The 17,073-nt window shown below is 43.5% G+C and overlaps 3 protein-coding genes across 4 annotated transcripts; 2 read left to right on the plus strand and 1 right to left on the minus strand.

Annotated features, from left to right (window-relative positions):
- Positions 1–208: 208 nt before the first annotated feature.
- Positions 209–2,640, plus strand: LOC108619632 (cofilin/actin-depolymerizing factor homolog). Of its 2 annotated transcripts, none has more exons than XM_018016318.2 (2): positions 209–362; positions 435–2,640. In XM_018016318.2, the coding sequence occupies exon 2, from the start codon at positions 452–454 to the stop codon at positions 896–898; it is 447 nt and encodes a 148-aa protein (XP_017871807.1). In that variant the 5' UTR covers positions 209–362; positions 435–451; the 3' UTR covers positions 899–2,640. The 2 variants fall into 2 exon arrangements, with proteins under 2 accessions (XP_017871807.1, XP_017871806.1); XM_018016317.2 differs by having other exon boundaries at positions 211–362; positions 420–2,640.
- Positions 2,641–3,476: 836 nt separating this feature from the next.
- On the minus strand, positions 3,477–5,421 carry LOC108619624 (uncharacterized). The gene has a single exon (XM_018016305.2). The coding sequence runs from the start codon at positions 5,132–5,134 to the stop codon at positions 3,839–3,841; it is 1,296 nt and encodes a 431-aa protein (XP_017871794.1). The 5' UTR covers positions 5,135–5,421; the 3' UTR covers positions 3,477–3,838.
- Positions 5,422–5,482: 61 nt separating this feature from the next.
- Positions 5,483–10,362, plus strand: LOC108619621 (uncharacterized). Its single transcript, XM_018016301.2, has 2 exons — positions 5,483–9,000; positions 9,964–10,362. Exon 1 carries the CDS (start codon positions 5,679–5,681, stop codon positions 8,865–8,867), a length of 3,189 nt encoding a protein of 1,062 aa, XP_017871790.1. The 5' UTR covers positions 5,483–5,678; the 3' UTR covers positions 8,868–9,000; positions 9,964–10,362.
- Positions 10,363–17,073: the final 6,711 nt, after the last annotated feature.

Raw genomic sequence — 17,073 nt, forward strand, 5'->3', positions numbered from 1 at the left:
TTTTTAATGTGGACCCCTGCTTCTCACTCATGCACTCAGCTTTTATGCCTATCATATATATTTCAAAAATACAGGGTATACAGTGTTAATACTCAGCACTTTCCTGGAAATTGTTATCTAAACAAAATCGTGTTTGTTTATGTTGCCGGCCTTAAGCCATATTTGTAACTGAAATTCGTAGACAGCTTTGCTCACGCAGTAGGCTTCTCAAGTGGCACACAGCTGGCTCTGACTGGACTGCCGTCACTGTCATTCCCAGTGGAAATGGAATCGAGGCTAGGCGTCGAGATTTCATGGAATATTGAATAAGCAAACAAATTTCAAGCAAAGCTATACATATTTCTTCAGTACATTCAAAACGGGTGAGTAGAGCGCAGCGCTGTGCGAGCGAATTTGGCTTTTTTTTATTGAAGCGGTAGCAATATTCCGAGCAGCAACAGAAGACCTCACCATGGCATCGGGCATCGAGGTCTCCACGGAGTGCAAGAGCATTTTCGAAGAGATACGCAAGCTGAAGCAGCATCGCTATGTGATCTATGCCATCAAGCAGGAGCGCGAGATCATCGTGGATGTGGTTGGACGTCGCAATGCTAGCTACGATGATTTCCTCAACGATTTGCGCAAGGGCGGACCGGAGGAGTGCCGTTATGCGGTCTACGATTATGCCTATCATCACCAGTGCCAGGGCGCCTCGTCGACCTGCCTGAAGGAGAAGCTCTTCCTGATGCTCTGGTGTCCCATGCAAGCCAAGATCAAGGACAAGATGCTCTACTCCAGCTCGTTTGCTGCACTCAAGAAGGAGTTCAATGGCGTCCAGAAGTATATTCAGGCCACCGAATTGGATGAGGCATGTCGCGAGTGCGTTGAGGAGCAGCTGCGCATGCTAGACCGCAACTAAATTGAGTAACGCATATAACAAGGACAACAACAACACCAATGACCACTACTACCACTACTACTACTACTTATACTCATACTAACACTAAGACTAACACCAACACTAACACTGATGCTACATTACAGCATAATAGCAGCAAGCACTAGAAAAAGCGAAAAACAATAACAAAAACAAAAGCAAAAAGAAAAGCAAAAGCAAAAACAAAACACATTGTAAAACCCATTAGCTGGCAGCCAAATTGTCTCTTAAATTGTTGAGTTGCATATTAAGCATAATTGGCTTTAATCTTATCATTATTTCCGTTACAAACACACACACACACATACACATACACATAGACAATTCAAGCAAGACAACGCCATCTTTAACATCTGGATATCGAAATCTGTTGAGCTATATAGGCTCCACATGGCGCCACATTTGCAACTGGCTCCACTTGGTGGCAATTTGATTAGATTTTGCAGCTTCTAATGAGCCCATTTAACATTTGGCTGGGCGCGGCCACGCCACGCGGCATCAGTTTGCAGCGTCAACTGTAATTTATTGCGGCACCACCCTCAACTGACGAGACTCCATCCCCTACTCGATACGACGCCACCCCCATCAGTCTGGGCTAAAAATAATACGAAGACGACAAAACTTTTACCATTGAGGCTTTTTATCTCATTCCTAAATCATGACCGAGTTGAGATTCACAACCAGCCGCCTTCAGTCTTCAGCCGCCTGCAGCTTCCATCCAGCTTCCAGTCTTCAATCACCAGCCTTTCCATTTCATTTGGCAGAGCATTTGGAATTAATCAAGCCGGGAATGAGCACGTCGCCTGCTTAAATTAAGAACACAGCAAAATACAAGAGAATTTCTTACATTCCGAGTGCAATAAGCCCAATAGTTCGAGACTCGGCGACCGGCTAATGGCGAGGCAAGCCAGCGTCAAATGCAAATAAACACAGACGATATATAATGGCATTTGGATTCGATGGGCTTGCGGTGTACTTGAACAATGCCAGCTCGTTTGGCCGGCGATGCCCCAGAAGGGAATTGGAATTCGAGCTCATGAATATTCATCATACGCCCCGTTGCGGCGACTGTCGCCCAGCAAAGCTACTTGGAGCCACAAGAAGGAAGTTGATAGCAAAGCAGATAGCAAAGATTCAAGCAGAGCTTGCCATATAATGCATAAGGAAACATAACAAGAGACACGACAATAAGACAAAAGAGTGCAAACAGAGACAGAGAGAAAAAAAACACACAAACAGAAAGAGTGCACAACATAGAGACAGAGAGATAAAGACCAACCAGCCCTACAACTACACCTACACCACCTCATACCACCCCACACCACCCACACACTCACACAAAATCAAAGCAAAACCGAAAAGGGCACACAGCAAACAAAACACGAGCCAAAAATCCACGCAAATCTAGTGGAAAATTAAAATTTTGCCAATTTATGCGTGCAACAAGGACAGCAAATGCCAACCAGCGCCAGAGCGTAACGCCAGATATTGGAGCAAAAAGGAAACGATTTTGGCTGCCCACATTTTGGCGTCCCTTTAAACAGAGACCACATTCCGGCCATTGGCCTCGAAATTTATTAGACGCACACAATTCGCAGGAGATGCCGAAGCATTGACTGCTCAATTGGCTCGCACCTTGCCAGCTAATCAAGGTGAAACTATCAACAAATTTATCAAAATGAAATGCTATTCGAAGCACAAATTATATGTATTGACTATTGAAATACCCTATGTTTTATTGTTCTTGAGGGAATGTGTGGAAATCAAAGACGTGTGCGACGGGATCAGTTCAGCAATTGAGAATGTCTATTTTATAGGCAGTGTAGTTTAATTTTTCATGAATTTCATGAGGTGAAGGGGCATATTGGTTTTCGTCTGCCTGTCTAACGTTTCGTCTCTTTGCAGTTCATCCGTCCGTATGTCTTGCTATATGCCCGAACGTCAGTGTTTCATCCGTCTGTCTGGATTACTGTCCGTGTGGAACGGCCACGAAGGCCGTTCGTACGTCTGTCTGATTTAGTCTCCGTCCGTCTTTCTGACCGTTCGTACATCTTCGTTCGCCTGGCTTGGTGTCGGTTCGTCCGCTGGCTCGCCCCTCTTCATGTCAATCTAGATACATCTTGATGCGTGTCTTGCTGTCTATCCTTACATCCGTCGTGCTGTCCCTCCGTTTGCCCCGCTCTCCGTCCGTTCGTCTAGCTATAAAAGGCCATTGAGACTAGAGACTTCCCTAAATATTATATATATTCTTTTTGGGGGCATGAGAAATTGGTAGAAGTCATATCTTCCAAAGTTTTGAAATTTCATTAGTTTAGTTACTGCCGAGCTCTTGCTGACGCCTTTACCAACAAGGATGCTACTGCCTTCGGATCTATAAATCATCGCCATGATTTGAAACAGCGATTCGTAACTCAGAAAAGAGAAAGCTAACGCAAGATCTCATCAGACCATGCTCAGAGTGCCAGCTCCAAGAAAGTCTTGACCTACGTGATAAGCAAGCCTCCCTCTCGAGAGTAATTTCGACCTATATATAGCTCATACGAAAATAGATAACCACGTCTTTTTATTCCGTCTTTTGATTCCTTAGTTTATTAATATTGAATTGCTTATCGAAATATATAATTTAATTTGATCCGAGTTTTTTGCATCTAACCTCTATGTAAACATGTATACGAAAATTGGTCCGCGCTTAGTGATTCCGATGTTTATTATTGCAGTTGAGTTGCTTCTCCGAACGGATATGTTGTGGTAGTAAAATCGAACTGTTGTATGTGGGAACGTGATGTGAACATCAGCTAATGCTACTGGAACGATTGGTACTGGTAATCATAGTTACAAAATTTAAAATCAATGGTGAGGAGGGTGTGGGTGCTGTGGGCTATAGTGTATCGCTATGGTGTGTAGCACTAATTGATTGCATGGCTATAGCTGGTGTTCGTGTACGCTCTCCATGTTGCTGCTGGAGGTGGTGCAGCGGCCGAGCAGTAGGGGCGGCACCGGCTGCGGTAGGTCTCGATTGGGTGATTTGCCGCCGGAGCGACGGGAGCGCTGCTGCTGGCGCAACGACCAATGCAGGCGATAGAAGTCCTCCTCGTCGGACAGCTGCTCTTCGGAGCCAATCACTGGCTTCGGCTGGCGCAGGTGTTTGCTGACTTTAGTCTTCGACACCGAGTCGCCGGGCATGGCGCGTAGGGGCGCCGAGGGCTGTGGCAGGCTCAATTGGGAGTCCGGCCTATTGCTGTGGCTCTTGTCATCGTCCCAGGCGCGCGATATGCCGATCTGGAGCTGTTGTCGCATCCGCTTCTTGACCACGCTGGGTATATTGATCAGGGAGCTGCGATAGTCGGCGAAGCTGTCCAGGCTGTCGGCGGGCGACTCTTTGCCCAACTCGGCCATGCCCAGGCGACGCATACGCTTCTGGAGCATATTGTCAATGTCAGGATTTGGAGGTGGCCCCGAGGGTCCCGGCTTGGCCGCAGCGGCGGCCAGTTGATCGCCAACCACTTGCTTGCGCAGGTCACTCAAGCGAACGTCCGGTCCGGCGCGTATACGGTTCTTCGCTAGTATAGACTGGTGCGGCGCCCGGTGCCTCACAACGCTGGCAATGCTAAAGTCCGAATAGTCGTCCAGGGTGCTCTCCGGCTGCTCCTTGACACCGCCGCTGGGTCGATCGCTCTGGCTGAGCCGCTGCAGCACGCTCGGCAGCTGCGCCGGCTGCTGCTGCTGCTGTTGGATGCGCTGCTTGAATAGATTGGCAATGCTGGACTTTTGGCTCTTCAGCTTCTTCTTGTCCTGTCCCAGATCGCACTCCGACTGCGCCTTCTCGTTCGGCGGCTGCGAGCCGCTCGGCTCGTCGAGGAAGCTGAATCTATCGATGTAGTAGAGTTTCTCCGGCTGCTTGCCGCTGGCCGGACTCATCTTGTACTCGATCATTTGCAGCTTGTAGACGTTCAGGCGATAGCGCATGCTGCTGATACGGCTGCGCACGAACGAGGGCGAGAGGTGGGGGCCCAGCTGGTTGCTGATTTCCTGCCAGGCCTGACGCTTCAGGGCCGCATTCTCATAGTCACTGATGGTTGTCTTCCACAGGCACGGATACTTGCCGTATAGGTCGATGAGCCGCAAGTGGAACTCCTCGTCCTGTGTCGACGGCAGCTTGTCCACGGCGGTGCTCTTCGCCGAGTCCCGGCGCTGTCGCTCGAGGCGTCGTGCTTCCATCGTTCAATCGAGCCAAGTGTTAATCAAGAAGAAAGGAAAAAAAAAGAACACTGCTACAAGAATTAGTTTAGACTATACAACTATAACCACATGCCTGAAACACGGACAACTGAACTGTAAATAGGTTTTTGGGAGAGTTACGATACTCAATAGTTTCAACAGGAATCGGAGCAAATGTTGTTTATCGCATAGAAATATATATTTTTTTAGTCGAAATTTATTTTTGTGTATTTCCGTGTGTCTTCTGTTCTGTCAACCAAACAAATTCTGTTCCCTGTCAAAACGAGCAACAAATCATCGCAAAAGGCATTCCCATAAAGCAGCCCATGACTTGAACGTCCCTCTGAATGCTAGTTGGTGAACGAGAATGTTTCAACAATTCATTTTAGCTTGTTACTGACACGAGTCGGACGAATTTCACTCTTCCAAAATTTTTCGATTCCAAAAATAAAACTAAAACATCTAATAAACTTTCCTTTCTGCACATCTTTCGGCTATATACAAAAATACATACAACACTATCCTTTTTCTTTTTTTCTTAAAAATGAATCCAGGAGGTGATCGTGTTAAGCCATCAAAGGCTGGTAGCCGACGAAGGACTCAAACTCAAATCAAAGAACGAAAGGAAGTTGAGGAAATTTTGGGAATGATCTATAGCGAATCATCAGCGGCTGGACTTAGCGGTAATTTAATATCGTCTGAAACACGTATACTGGGCAGGCTTGAGACCGTTACCTTTCCCGGTCGTTATGTGACCAGAGTTCTCACCGTTCGTCCATTTGAAGTTACAAAGCGTTTCGTACGTCCGCAAATAACATTTAGTAAAGGATCTGAGCCAAATGCCGATAGCGTCCTGAACAAACTGTTTAGCATTACGAATCTGGAAAACCTATTGCTTCTGATAACGCCAACAGAAGAACCATCGGAAAAGCATATCGTGCATGGCTTCGCAATCGACGGAGAGCGCCATCTAGGCGTCACGAGTCTGACCACCGACGAAAAGGATCTACTAGTGTATACCCAGAGACCAGACAACTACACAATAGTCTTCTGCTCGAGCTACGTTACGCTGGAGGATGCCTTCAAAAAGACGGAGATTAGAAATCGTGTCTTTGAGATAACCATAAGTCGGCCAACAAAGCCAATCATTGTGAACTATGACGGAGATGAGGTGTCCCTTTCCATTCGTCTGTTTAAGCCCCGCAAGGAGCTTCCTCCACTCCCCAAGAAGAAGAAGAGCAGCAAAGCAGCACAGCGCTCACCACAGCTATCAGTTGATTTGGCTTCAGCTAGGGGACTCCGGCACAGACCGCGTTGCAGCTCAATGCTGCAAAGTAATGTCATGGCGAAGAGTTTGGCAGCAAACCGCATGCCACTGGTTGAGACACCGGACATCGGGCCTTTGGGGCGACCAAAGCCCTCGAAAACGATTATCAAAGCCAACACCGAGATGCAGCTTGGAAAGAACCGAGCGCTGTCCCATTCAAGGACACATATTGAGATGAGCCCCCCACATCCCAATCAAGCCCCACACATCCCAATCATGCTGCACAAGAAAGGCAAGGCACGTACCCAGCTCCAGATGTCAAGCGGCAGCCGCAATGAGCCCATGATGTGTACTCACTCGGAAATAAATACCAGAATGGACTACGGCCGGGGTCGAGCCAATATGGAATTCAACTCGGGAGCCAGCGTGGACAGGAACAACGCTTGGCAGCGAAACTCTCCAGACGATCTACGCTCAAAAATCATGTTGGACAAATCGCCAGCTCGGAGCTGTACGGCTTCACCGCAGTTCTGCAACAATGCTGACAATAGACCATTGAATAATAAAAACTATTTGGCGATGAGAAATGATCTCGGCGAGAGGCCGTCTGTGGGAAAGTGCAGCAGCTTGATTAATGTTACCAAGTCTCGCGAGGAGTTGGTCGGACGTAGTCAATCCAATTCAGCTATGACGCGCCGAAACAGCGAAGAAATTGTCAACTCGAGTAGGAATGATTCTATAGAGAATCGCACACAATCGCTCGGTCCCATCAAAGCCGGCAGCGACAAACTTAAGAAGCTTTTTAAGAACCGCACCTTTTCGACTCTTGTATCGACCCGTCGTCGAAATTCACCGGACACTTTTAAAAATTGCAATGCAAAATATCGCGACGATGGCGATAAGAAGCTAAAAGTTTTGATGAAACCTCGATCAAAGACGCCCCTATTCCAGGACAGCAGCATTTCGTCATGTAGATGCCTTCCCCAGGAGGATTCCGTTACTGTAGTTTCACCGCCTCACAGCTCGGTGATGATGACCGATAGTGGAAGCTCAAGCGGCAAGGCTCCAGGACCGACCCAGGCGCATTCGCATATCTCCATCACAAGTAGCGATATAGGGTTTAGGACCCCAACAGCAATCACATCGAAAGAGGTTATTCGCGAACGCCATTATCCGTTGCCCAGTGGGGACGCGGCATGGTCAAGTCCGACTAGTGGACGCAATGACATTGAAAGCTCGATCTACAGCTCATCGGGTAACTCGTCCAGTCGAACTGACAGCCCGAGGTTCGACGTGCGAATTGAAGATGACTACGACGATAGCCTGATGTCGCTGAGTAACCTGCAGAGGAACGAGGATAGACACGGCAATACGTTGCATCAGGAGGAGCTGCGCAGCGTCGACGGTCTACCACCGCCAGCCCCAAGGAAAGTGGCTGATCTGCCGCAGCCCCAGGCTGGCAATGGCAATGGCAATGGCCCCACCGTGAGCGCACCCAAGCGCAGAATATTTATGACTGAGATCGATAAGTCGAAGATGTTGGAGCGTGAGCGCCTATGGAATTGCGCTAATCCGAAACACCGAGCAGCGTTCAATGATAGCACCAAGCGTCCGAGAATCGCCCGGCATGTGTTGCAGAAGAAGCCATCCACAGTGAACGATAATATCAAGGTCCTGTATAATCCTCATCCACTGCAGGAGTCCGATGGCGACATTTTTGAGAGCACCGATGTATCCACTCTGAACTTTGAAACATCACAGTCCATCGTCACTGCCAAGTCGTCGGAATTCGAACGAGTCCTGGAACCGGTACAGGTGCCAGAACACTATTCAGCACGTGCCCACGAGCACCTGAAGACCAAGCTGAGGCGCATGACTGCCAAACAGGCATTCGAGAACTTGGGCAAGCTGGTGCAGAAGATCAATTCCCGATCCATACCACAAAACCGACAGCTGTTGCGTTTCTTTCGCCTCGCTGCACTGCTGGAGATCAAGATGTTCGTTCGATTGGAGACCTACTGGGGAATGCCCCCAACCATCGATCCGCGCTGTCGCCTCGATTGCTACATGTTCGACGATCGCAATGAGTTCGTTCTGTCGATGGGACTGCTCTGCAAGCAGCTCAACATATTTTGCGAACTATTTCCGACCGTCAAGGAAAACATACGCTACGTAGATAATGCTCTGCAGCTGACCATGATGCCGAGGGGATTAACCGATTTCCTCCAAACACTAATGACCACATTGGGTGCCGAGAAGATCTTCAAGCTCTTGGCCGAGATGATATACGAGATGATGCAGCCGAAAGCAACGCTTCTCGCTTTGGCACACGCAAACCAAACCAAAATTAACGAATCTGACCAAACCGATCAAGAACTAGTAGATCCCGAGCGCAACTCTATATTAGAAACGGAAGATGCTCTGCAAAAGCTCAACACCGAGTTAGACACAGTCGCTTTGGACTGACCTCATGTCAAAAAGCAGATTATTTACAAATTTGAATATCTGGCCAATGTCTATCCAAATCGCATCCAGTTTAGTTTCGGAAATTTTACTACATCCTTACACGCCTGACGCGACCCAGCTAACATTTATTCCGGTACGTACTTTGCATTTGTGGCTTACAATATTTGCGCACACAATCGATTGGAAAATTGAAAGTTTTTCGACAGTGTTACACTACTTCAAATGGTTGGGGAAGGGGGAAGTGGGAAGTGGGAAGGGGTGTGCCGGTTTAGACTTGTGACAATATAACAAAACACACACCAATGCATCATCAGCAAGTTGAATGCCCCAGACCCAGTCTTAGTCTCAGTCTCCGTCTCCGTCTCAGTCCGTGTTCGTGCCCGTACCGGATCCGTGTCCGTGTCCGTGCCATCATTTACACGCTTCAGGGCACTCGCATTATTTGCACTGTCAGTAGACTAGGGAAGAGGAAAAACAAGTACGCAAGTCTCATAGTTTTCTCATTGTCTGCGCCAGCAAGAAAAACAAAAAATAGAAAAGAAAGAAAGAGGACCTTAAATATTTACATAGCATCTACATGGCTAAAGAGTGGCAGCGCCGGAAGGAAAATCATTTCACTTTAACAAAAAGTAGTCCGAGCGGCAAACTCTATAAAACTAGGTAGCTGCAAAGTAATATCAAGCCAGACAGAAGTAAAGGAGGTATAGGGAGAGAGAGAGAGAGAGAGAGAGGGAGAGAGAGAGAGCGGGGCGAGGGCAGCCAAAGTCATAACCATCTTTATGCGAAAGCAAATGCATAAGAAAAGGTGCAAAGAGCAGAGCCAAGTCGATTGAGTAGTTTTTGCTGTCCGTTTACCCCGGGCGGACTTAAATTGAAATTAGAGCGCAGACGTGAAGCAATCATTTCAGTGGCAACACCAAAGCTCAGGCTCAGCCCCCAGCCCCCCAGCCAAGCTGCCTTGGGGCTCAGTGAAGTGTGTATTACATAGACCATTTAATCCCCACTTGCCTCCGCACACAGCTTATGAAATCTGACTATTTTTTGCCATCAGAAACATTCTAGCATAATTTCATATTTGTTTTCCCCTCTCTTCCAGACGGCAGTCCAATTTGCTGTCCCTTTAAAGTCGATACCATTCACGAGATGCACATAAGAAATGGATTACGTAATTACGTAAATAACTTTGAGGGAACAGCAGGATACGCTACCGGTGGATTGGAATAACCGAATTGGTCTATGTACTCAATAACATATATACATCTGCTATATATGTCCATACTATGACCCTCAACTTCCAGTCCACTGTGTCCACATATACGAGACTGTCGCCGATACAAAGTGGATCATTATCTAACTGTTTATCACGCGAAAAACAGATATGCCTACATCAAGACCACTTGAATCAAATGTTAAGCTGCTGGGATCACAACTTTTAATTTTTAACTTGTTATTTATAAATTATATTTTTATTAAAAAATTCGTACTTTTGGACAAATGCCGAGTTCTTTGTCTATTAGGAATAATGTTAAGTCTTTAAGTGGCTACAAATCTACCTCAGTAGCTGAGGGCACTGGAGAGTGTAGTAAAAGTAAATGTCGAGTCTCAGCAGTTTTTTTGGGCAGTTCAAGTAGTCGCAAAAATGCGCTCAGTGGGCGTTGTCCCAGTCCATCGTAAATCAGGCAAAGTATTTATGTTTTATATCAGGGAAACTAATCGAAGTGGCTGGCTGCCAATAATTTGCCAATCGATAGCCCATGCTGTTGACAGTTTGCGCATACAACGGTAATTAATGTCTTTTATGGCCTTTGGACCCAAAGACCTGGCCAACCTAACTAGTTATAGCCCCCAATCAATATGAAGTAAAATTGCTTAGGCAGCGATTGCGTTCAGTTTGCATTAGCGACAAATTATAGTTGAGTAAAATGCCACTTATGGCTTTTAGATTAAACTGAACTCAACTAAGCTGAAAATAAAGTCAACGTTCGTCGTACTCATCCACGAAAATGAAATGGGTATATTCGGTTTGCCGTCCAGCTGTCCAGCTGTTAAACTAGAGACTTGAAATTTTGTGCAAATACTCGATATACACGAGCGGATCGAGCTATAAAATATCTATATTTTCTTGATCCACCCGCTGGGGGTGTGACAATTCGTAAAATTTTCCAGTATCTCTAAAACTATGACAGTCAGCAACTTAAAATTTAACGACTACATTACTCAATGAATGTGAATGTGTATTCTGCTGTCGTTAACGCCCGACCTCAGCAATTTTACTTATTTTCGCTTACACTTTATTGATTTATATTTCATAAAACAAAAGAAATAAAACTCATGTAACACTAATTTTCACATATTTACGAAACGATTTTGAAGCTGCTGCGATAAAAGAGATTTATTACGCAGTTTTTCCGACCATTTGCCCAACTTTGTCCTCTTTTTTTTTGGGTGGCCCGATTAAAGGAAACAGCTGTAATAAATTCAACTTTCAGCACAATCGATTGTCGCCGTTGTCCTTAATGCTGGCGACTCCATGAAAGGCTATATTAAATATTTAATATGTATGTACCATATACATATATATTATATCTTTAAACCAATGGGAGTTCGCTTCAACGATTGTCAGTGTGGTTTATGTATGTGCATGACACATTTCTGAATATATTGAGCAGGATTCAATAATTCGATAACAGCTGCCGAGCTAATTCAACCAAGCTGAATGACAACGTGGATTAGCATTTCAGTCGGACGTAATTCCTCTTTTGCTTGACCAGCAATAATAATAATAATTGATAAATTTCAATTTGAAATGCATTCGGCCGTCCATGGAATCAATTGGCTAACCAGATGCTGTTAATTGAGTCTGTTTCATATTTAAATCATATTTAATTCAGTTAAGACCGTTGATTACCTCATACTAAAATGTAACTTTGAATTAAGTTCAGCCCAATTAGTGATAATTACAATTACTGAACATTTGTTAGCGATTCACTGAACTGATCTAATTGGTTATCCGTGTGGGTAGCGTTTGCAACATCGTACGTTAGCTCCTCGGATATTCGCTATTGGTGAGCTTTTCAATTTCGTTGTGCACATCCTGTGCACTCACTGCCCGTGGAAGTTTTTCTAATTCGTTTTAATATACTTGTAACTTATAACGTGCTACTCCACGAGCTAGCAGCGTATAATTAAAAAACTTTACATGAATCATAACACACGCTCATTTAACTTTAATTTGAAAACTTTTGCCTATCCCAATCAGCGCGAGCGAACAGCGAACAATGGATACTCGCGCAGAACCCACAATAGTGAAAGCTAAGGCGAAGAATGAATACAAACTTGAGTTTCAGCTTAACCGATACTTCGGTAACTTCGTCATTGTTATTGCCATTATCATTGTCATTGTCCTTGTCATTGTCATTGTCATTATCATTATCATTATCATTATCATTATCATTGTCATTGTCATTGTCATTGTCATTGTCATTGTCATTGTCATTGTCATTGTCATTGTCATTGTCATTGTCATTGTCATTGTCATTGTCATTGTCATTGTCATTGTCATTGTCATTGTCATTGTCATTGTCATTGTTCATTGTCATTGTTCATTGTCATTGTCATTGTGTCATTTTCATTGTCATTGTCATTGTCATTGTCATTGTCATTGTCATTGTCATTGTCATTGTCATTGTCATTGTCATTGTCATTGTCATTGTCATTGTCATTGTCATTGTCATTGTCATTGTCATTGTCATTGTCATTGTCATTGTCATTGTCATTGTCATTGTCATTGTCATTGTCATTGTCATTGTCATTGTCATTGTCATTGTCATTGTCATTGTCATTGTCATTGTCATTGTCATTGTCATTGTCATTGTCATTGTCATTGTCATTGTCATTGTCATTGTCATTGTCATTGTCATTGTCATTGTCATTGTCATTGTCATTGTCATTGTCATTGTCATTGTCATTGTCATTGTCATTGTCATTGTCATTGTCATTGTCATTGTCATTGTCATTGTCATTGTCATTGTCATTGTCATTGTCATTGTCATTGTCATTGTCATTGTCATTGTCATTGTCAGTCATTGTCATTGTCATTGTCATTGTCATTGTCATTGTTGTCATTGCTCATTGTCACTCCTTGTCATTGTCATTGTCATTGTCATTGTCATTGTCATTGTCATTGTCATTGTCATTGTCATTGTCATTGTCATTAGTCATTGTCATTGTCATTATCATTGTCATTGTCATTGTCATGTCATTGTCATTGTCATTGTTGTTCATTGTCATTGTCATTGTCATTGTCATTGTCATTGTCATTGTCATTGTCATTGTCATTGTCATTGTCATTCATGTCATTGTCATTGTCATTGTCATGTCATTGTCATTGTCATTGTCATTGTCATTGTCATTGTCATTGTCATTGTCATTGTCATTGTCATTGTCATTGTCATTGTCATTGTCATTGTCATTGTCATTGTCATTGTCATTGTCAATGTCATTGTCATTGTCATTGTCATTGTCATTCTTATTTTCAAAATTAATTCATCTTTTAAGTTGATGCTTAAGCTAACAATGGAGAGATCGAGAGGTTGCTTCCCGTAGCAAGCTCCTTAGCCATTTAATATGAATAGCCTGTTGTGATTGTATCTCAAGAGGCTAAGAGTGAACCGTGGCGGATGCGAAACTGACAAACAGCTTTACAACGGACACTTGCCTTGCGTCCTCAAACATCCTTTGTCCTTCGTGGCGCATTGTTGCCTTGCTGCAATCGCCGCTGCCACTGCAGTTGCTGTTGCTGTTGCTTTTGCTCCGTTTACATTTCCGTAGATGTCGCCATTTATTTTATGCAGTTGTCGCCGTTTTGAAGACGGCAGCTGCATTAGCTTTAAGCTGCTTAAACTGTCGTCCAGTGGTCTGTTTGTCCGAAGTGTTCAGGCAAACGCCTAAGCCCTTCGCTTCGCTTTCTGACTAACTGCCTGTTTGGCTATTTGGCTGCTAAATCAAATTGCAGCTGCTGACGGCCACCCAACAAAGCAACTGCCGCCGGCTGTGCTCACTCAACGGCAGCAGACAGCTGAACAGGCACAAAGCATACTTTCGAGCAACTGCAGACAACAAAGACTCCTCAAACAACAGCAATACTAACACCAACAATGCCAGCTACATCAACAGCAGCAGCATCAACAACTTAGTGATGGCAAGTTTCAGTGCAACTGGAGCTGCAGCCATTGATTTGATGACTTTTTGGCACTCTAGTTCCATCTGGATTGTAATTTGGTAGAGTGGAACTGCAAAATGGCAAATACTTGGATTGAGAACACGATGACTCACAACAAAGTCTTGTCGACTTTCCATAAGCCACTGCTGTTGCTGTACTACTTTGGCTTTAAAGCGCTTTACGGCTGGTAAAACAGAGCTTAGCCTCAGCTCAGATCTCACAGAGTATTTGATAGTCGCAACCAAATATAGCTATTATTGGCTTTTATTGCTGTTGTTGCTGTGACATAAGCTCAGCTGGAATATTCGAAATTTCTCGTCAAGGTCTTCCTGGAAGAAAACTATTCTGCCTGTCCCAAAATGAATTCGATAGGGTTAAAATTCATGTTGTAACTAAATTAAAAATATGTGCAAACATTATTGCACAAAATGAAAGGAATTTCGAAAAATAATTGCATAACTAGTTAGTTTGTCAAAAATAGAAACAAAACAACAACAAAAAAACTACTAGCGGCTACCACAATAACCACAATTTGACCCACCCACAACACGCTTAACTGTTGGCCCAAAAGTTTTCCTGAAAAAATGCGTACATAATATGCCACCGAAAAACGAGTAAAAGGGCTTTAGCCAAGACTCTTCGACTACGAGATACCCTGAACTCTTCGATGAACTCATATTCCAATAATTCCATGCTCTTTAAACTTATTTCTTGAATAAATCCTTTTGTAGATATGAAATTTATAGCTCTAACAGTATTCAAATCACGCTTCAGAAACGAAGTCAAATTCTTGATTATTATCGATAATAATGAGTTATTGAAAAATAAGATAAACTCGTATTTCGCATGGTATACTCGAGTAAAATTTCAAGTCTCTACTTTTTGTGGCTTAAGGACGAACTAATAGGATATGCAGCTTCAGCTCGTTATCCTGATCAACGCACTTCTTTACTGTAAGGGGTCTGCTAAGCCTTCCTCTCCCTGTTGCAAAAATTTCCACGAAACCCTTATACCCTGATTTCCCATTTTCAATGGGTTAAGGGTATGAAAACATAACATGCCGTCGACAAAAAAAAAAGGTAACAACAATAGAATACACAACAATGGTTTTTGTAGCTCTTACAGCTAGCAACCTTACATTAATCAAGGTATGTTTATTTATACATCCTTTTTTTTTTTGTCGTTTCATTTTATTAGACATATATATTTTTAGGAGCTGAAACTCTTTGGCAAAACATATTGCGGCAATTAAAAAAAAAATTTACAAATGTAATATATTTATTTAAATTATATTGTATTTTATTTACATATACATATATTTAATTTCGTATGTATTTGATTTTCTATATCCTACATTTAATATTTTTCATCTGTTTTATATGTGTATAGATAATAAAGAAATATTTTGTGTATATATATATATGGTTTTTTAATGTATTTAAGTTTTTTTTTTAATATGTAACATTTAATATTTAATATTTTTTAATATTTGTTCAATAATTATATACATACGTTATGCTTCATCTATTTCCATCTGTATTTATTTGCCTTTAGTTAATAATTAATAAAATTTTGTCTGCAAGAAAAAACAGAAATACTTTTTGTTACTTTGCTAAAACAATCAATTAAATTAAATTCAATAAAAATGTCCAGTAGAAAGGTAAATATGCATAAACAAGTCGGGAATCTTTTTTCATCTTATGCATTCAGCAATTTTTTGTTGGCCTGTTAAATGTGAACTCAAATGTGAGACTATATTTATGATACGCGATGATGCCCTGACTGAAGCGTATCGACATGAGATAAACACTTGATCCAGCTATTCATCGGGTGTGTGAAAGATAGAGTGAGAGAGAAAGAGAGAGAGAGTCAGTTTTGGGTGAACGGGAACTAGAATGTTCCCAGTTCATAAGAAATATAAATGGATAGAGACAGCTCAGCATTTGAGTCGATAGTGCAGTAACGATACCAGGGCTAAGATCAAGCTTGAATATACTTAATCTGATATTTGAATACTTTAATATATTTAACTGATATTAACATAGTGATTTACATATCTGCACTAAACCAATTCGAATTGATTCACAGCGAGGCTCATTCACCCAATTGACGCGCTTCCTGCAGTTGAAGCGCTTTGGTCTGAGAGGCTTTAATGGCGGCCACTTCGGCTGGCCATCATAGCCGCTGTTACACTCGCTTTCAATGAGTGGCATTCGGGAGGAAAACATTATTTGAATATGGTCGGGCAGTGGCAGGAGCCTGTTGCGTAGTTGCCACTGGCCAGAGCCGAGCTCTTCCTTCCCATAGCGAAGTGGGGCAAAGCAATTTGCAATGGTTTTTTATTTTCGCACTCTATCTCTCTCGCTCTCGCTCCCCCTCTCTCGTTCTCTTGCTTTTTGTTGTTGTTCTGTTTTGACAAACGACTCTGGCCACAATTTGTTTTTTGTTTTGTTTGTTTTTGTTTTTCTCCTCTTCCTTTTTTTATTTTTGCCAAATGCTTTCCACTTTGCGCTTTTTTGTCGCCTTGTCAACTGCAACTTTTGTTGACAATTTGGCCAGGCAGGTGTCGCAGCTGGCGCTGGCCGTTGGTATGGGCACAGCACGGCCAAAAATTTAATAAACTGGGCGCTTAAGTAAAATATCCTGCCCGTGTCCTGGCCGGGGCCCCATCGTCCACGTGCCAATAATTGAGTTTTGATGGACCTCGCCGTTCGAGCTGGCTGCCTTCTGATGGCGACATCTGTTCTCATGCAAATTCGTCGCGGCACAATCACCACCCCCACCACTCCCACCACCACCACCACCAACAACAACAACAACCACATCCCGCTTAAGCATTGACCATTACATTGATCATACGCCCCATGCGCCTACCCGTTCGACCTTCAGCCGTAGCCGCAGCCAAAGCCGTCATCAAACGTAATGTTGGCATGAAACCCTTTGGGCCTATTGTGAATAGCCAAACACAAAAACAAAGTGTAAGTA

The sequence above is a fragment of the Drosophila arizonae genome, chromosome X, assembly GCF_054131065.1.
Source record: "Drosophila arizonae isolate 15081-1271.41 chromosome X, UAZ_ARI_1.0, whole genome shotgun sequence".
In the NCBI taxonomy this organism is placed as follows: Eukaryota; Metazoa; Arthropoda; class Insecta; order Diptera; family Drosophilidae; genus Drosophila; species Drosophila arizonae.